Source organism: Penaeus monodon, chromosome 5 (genome assembly GCF_015228065.2).
Source record: "Penaeus monodon isolate SGIC_2016 chromosome 5, NSTDA_Pmon_1, whole genome shotgun sequence".
NCBI classification, from domain to species: domain Eukaryota; kingdom Metazoa; phylum Arthropoda; class Malacostraca; order Decapoda; family Penaeidae; genus Penaeus; species Penaeus monodon.
The window spans coordinates 428259-433258 of NC_051390.1; the positions used below are offsets into that span (position 1 = coordinate 428259).

A 5000-nucleotide genomic window follows, 5' to 3' on the forward strand; every position below is an offset into this window, starting at 1 on the left:
GAACTGGGATATCCTACTGGCTCTCCTCTGACCCTGTGTGTACAGTGCTAGCAGTGAACACTGACAACCCAAGACTAGATGGGCTGCAAATTCCTTGACTGAGACAGCCAATTCATGGTGCCAAGGACTCAAGGACCTTTGACTGAACATCTGTTAAGTAGCCCAATACCTCAGTACAGCAATAAGGGCCTAATCACCCAATCTACTGTTCCTGTGGCAATTTCACCACCCAAACCTAGATTAGCTTTGAAAACAAAATCAATATTCATCTGATGCTTTAAAATAAAGCAAAATAATGTGATCAGCAGGGGTTCATATCAAATTCCATATTTACTTCAGCATTAAGCTAAAATAATGTATAATAACTTTCAAAAGAATTCCAATAGAAAAATAAATAAATTTCCAAGATAAGAGAAGTGCCTGAATACAAAAAAGGGGGTGCCCCTGCTATGTTTAGCTTCTCCACCGGTCTAATGCTCTCACAGCTGCACATCATCTCAATACTCTGCTAGCAACTTAGGTGGTGGTTTGTTCTAGGTACAATAACCCAGCATTTGTGGCAAACCATTTTGAATCTTTCTTTTTTATCAAAACCTCTATACATTTTATATCCTATACAATAGGCATTTTACTGGAAGATTTTCATCGGCAGACTGAGTTTGTATAAATGAAGATTTATAACAAAATAGTTAAAATGCAATTTGATTCTACCACAAAAACTGGGCTTGGGCCCTTTGCCTAGGCTCCTCTGCATTGAGGATGGTTTTGGGCTTGAGAGTAGAGTGTGGGTAGTCACAGGGTAGATGAAGTTGATGTGATACCACCAGGGATGTGCGGGCGCTCTTCCAACTTATCGTACTCGAGATGGAATTCCTTTGGCACTTTCCTCCAATTCTGAAAAGGTGGTGTATAGTCTTAGTTTACAATGAGGTCAAAAATAACATTAGCTTTCCTTTTTACTGATCATCAACGTTAATGGTTAAAAAATAAATGTGCTAGACATTCTATGGTTAAATAAATAAATGTGCTGGACATCTAAGGTTAAATATGATAAAGTATTGTAACAAAAAGGGGTAAAATGAATTAATGATTAGGTCAAGATGTCTTAACCCAATGCCACTAGGGAAAATGCTGTGCTCATTTTTTATCTATTTATTTATCTATTATTATTATCTTTTGTGTGTGTGAAATGTCTCTGCACATAGATGGCTCTGCTAGTGCTTAGCCGCAGAGGAGTCAATTAGTAGACCTTTGTGACCTTACCTGATTTCACCTTTCCTTGAACTGGCGGGAAAAATGTATTTTTTTAATAGGGCTGTGAATATCAATGGTGTTATTTTTATTATAGACATTACAATTACTATAATGTTATAAACATTAGTAACAGAAAAATAAGATCATGTAAAATATTTTTGTAAACCAAGGAAAAGGGTAAATGGGTGAGATAGGAAGTACTCGCAATTATGAGTACTGCCTGTCTCACCTGTTTACCCTTTTCCTTGATTTTCTAAAAATCTTATATTACTGTTACTAATTTTTATTACATTATGACAATTATAATGTCTTTAATAAAAATAACAGCATCGATATTCACAGCATTAGTAAAGAATACATTTTTCCTTCCAATTCATGGAAAGGTGAAATCAGGTCAGGTCACAAGGTCTACTAACTGACTAGTCCCTTTGTGGCTAAGCACTAGCAGAGCCATCTATGTACAGAGACATTTCAATAACAACAACAACAACAAAAGGAGAGAGGGAGAGGGAGAGGGGAGGGAGGGGGGGGAGAGGGAGAGGGAGGGAGGGAGGGAGGGAGGGAGGGAGGGGGAGGGAGGGAGGGAGGGGGGAGGGAGGGAGGGAGGGAGGAGAGGATGAGAGGGAGAGAGAGAGAGAGAGAGAGAGAGAGAGAGAGAGAGAGAGAGAGAGAGAGAGAGAGAGAGAGAGAGAGAGAGAGAGAGAGAGAGAGAGAGAGAGAGAGAGAGAACCAGCATTTTCCTGGCTGCATTGGGTTAATGTTAAAGTTCATAGAACACTATATGGTTGTGAAAAGGGAAAAGAGGAGGAGCAAAATGCAAAAATTTGTAAAAGGGGAAAGGGGGTTATGAATAAAGGGCAATTAGGTGAAAGGTGAAAACAAAGGGCATGGGATTGAGGAGGGACTGATGATTTTTCTACCTCTATAAAATAAAAATTTTGAATGTGTATAAAACAGAAAAAAAGAAGACGAGCAGATAGTGTCTTACAGAAGTTAGTTAATTCTGCAACAGAAGAGCTAAACTAGTTATACACTTGTAAGTCCCATTATGTGACGAGCAATATCTAAAACACAATATAATTCTAACCCTGTCATAAACAAACAGATGCTTTGGAATTGAGAAAAATGTACCAACTCTGGCTATGAACAGGACATACTTTATATTTTTAAAGTGTTAAAGAAATATGCTTCTTTTTCTTTTGTAGCACATTAATTTATTCATTGATAAAAAGTAGCCTCTTTATTTATGCTTAAACTTAAACATAACTCAATCTTTGTAATTTATTTCATAACTATCATAAAAGAAAATGTATAAATTATGGAGCCTTGAGTCAGAATCTGAGATGTGTGTTCACCACACAACCCTTGCAATATGCTCTACAATACTTTTGATATAATTGTTCATAAAGAACAAGTTCTGAATAGGGTTAAAGTATTCAGATCAATAGATTTTACATGCTAAATGGATAGCATAGTAAATAATTCCATAAGCCTTTAACAAAGTTTATACCTGGGCATCAAAATAGAAGTAAGTTCCACGTTCAAAGTTAGGACCTTTTTCCACCGGTGCCATGCCTGGGGCTCTAGTTATCCATACTCGTTCATCTTTATGATATCTCCAGTCCCGGTTGTACCTGGAATATCAGTACTTTAATTAGTTCCAATTGACAAAATAAACTTAAAAAAACAAAGGACTGGGAGAAATATCTAATAAAAGAAAAATAGGTATTTGAACTCCATACTTACAGCTCTGAACCAGCCAATATTTGTAGTACATCTCCTGCATTGGAGTAAAACATGTAGAAGAGCAAATCCTCTCCATATCTGTCAAACTTTACAGGTGCTAACTTCCCTCTGCAGTAAAATAAGATTGTATGAATGATCCTTACCTACTTGGTTACGTGGTGTAAATTTAAGCAAGAGCCCTCTGAGTGGCTTATACTAGGGCTATCCCAATAAATAATTTTTCTTTTTTAAATGTTATATGCAAAGGTATTGTTAATGTACATAACAATTAGAATTCAATGAACAGAAATTCTCATGTAGGAAGACAGAAGCAAACAAACATGAAATGTTACAATAACACATGAAGGATCCAACCATTAAGCAAAATTTCTAAAATCAGTTGTCAATAATATTAACCCCTATGATCCGGAAGATGTGTTCATTGCAACAGGAAAAAATTTGTCTTGAGGAATGGGTGACACAAACTTGCTGTCGTAGGTGTTTCAGCTGAAGGCTGGGGTGATTGAAAAGACCACAATTGCACAATTCTCTTGGAGGGTAATTAGACTCATTAAGTGTTTAGCGTTTAAGGGTTTTTGCATCATTCCCATCGATAAACGTGTGTGGAATATAATATCTGGCGAAGAACGCCAGCTCCAGGAAGGATACTGTTTCAGAGGGTCAGCATCCTATTCCTGGCTGCTGTGACTGGCAGTGCAGGTTGTATTTTTCTTGAACTACCTAGAGATGATAAGGAGTCTGTTCACGAAAAAGTCAAATGACAAATATGGACATTGGAAAATGGCAAAGCTAAAAATGCTTATGCATAATAAGAAAAAATAGTATTGCAAAGGGGAGGTATAGATCCTTATCACTGAAAACGTGTTTGCATGCCAGGCCTACAAGCCACAAATCCGGCTTGTGACTCCTATGAAGCGACCGGATCCAAGGGGTTAACACAATAAGCATCTTGAACATTCTTAAATATAGAAAACTGTGCAGCCTTCAAGCCTACCTGATTTGCTGATTAGTTAAGTATTCTTGCGGAACATGATAATCTATATCCTGAGGACGGCAGGGGGTTTCTGCCCAAGGGCCACCGAAATTAGGGTAGAGATTTTCAGGGGAATTCAGATTTAACCCTAAGGTGGTTAAGTCTGACCCTAATGCCAATGATACGAGTTGGTGGTCCGTTTCCGCTGCTCTGATAAACGTTAAAAGACCCACCATCCCGAACTGGTCCGTCACCATGTCTCCAGGTATGTTTGTTACTTTACCTGTAACACCATACAATGTGAAAAAAATACAATAAAGATTCTTTCAGGTTATTATAAGCATAGACTTAAAATGGTTAGCATAACATCAGTTGCTTCAGAAGACCCCTGTTACAACTTGAAGACAGGTATTGAATGTTCATCTTTTTCATGTCAACAATAACCTCATTTAATAATGATTAATCCAGATCACAGATAACTTCATCCATTAATTTTAAATTATGGCTTAAAATCTCTCACTTCTCATTACACTTCTTCCCTAATATGATAACAGAATCAGCCTGAATGGCACTTTATTCCCTTCACATTTTACAATCATGTAGCTCCGTCTTCTGATCTGATGAGCAAGTGATATTATTATGATAATTACATGCTCTACTTTTATTCACTGGTCTGTCATTGTTTGTGCTTGTAATAATGGCATAATAAACAGCTAAACATAAACACTGTCAATGCAACACTATCATCCTTATGATCCAAATATAAACCAATCTTTGAGACATTCAAGGAGGAGGAGAAAGTCTCATTCAGAGATCGCTAACAACTTTGCCAATGACTGTTATATCTATTTCACCTTCTTTTAAACTCAGAGCTACTTTTCTATCATGCATTACTAACATGGGTTTAACTATGATAGTGCCGTTACTAAATATCTATTAACACACCACTAACCACTAGTCAAAGCACTTATCCCCAAGAATACTTTAAATTACCTTTACATAATAGTAAAAGAAAACAGAAAATAAA

At 37.0% G+C, this 5000-nt stretch overlaps 1 protein-coding gene across 3 annotated transcripts in view; it reads right to left on the reverse strand.

Moving 5' to 3' along the window:
- LOC119572888 (CCR4-NOT transcription complex subunit 2-like) overlaps positions 1–5000 on the reverse strand; it is a 23483-nt gene that overhangs the window by 728 nt on the left and 17755 nt on the right. For all 3 annotated transcript variants that reach the window (XM_037919831.1, XM_037919830.1, XM_037919829.1), the window contains exons 6-9: positions 3995–4256; positions 3001–3108; positions 2765–2888; positions 1–894 (exon numbers count right to left, since the gene is read on the reverse strand). The exon at positions 1–894 is cut by the window's left edge and continues 728 nt beyond it. In XM_037919831.1, coding sequence (XP_037775759.1) covers positions 793–894; positions 2765–2888; positions 3001–3108; positions 3995–4256 — 596 coding nt within the window. In that variant the 3' untranslated portion in view covers positions 1–792. The remainder of the gene's footprint in view (positions 895–2764; positions 2889–3000; positions 3109–3994; positions 4257–5000) is intronic.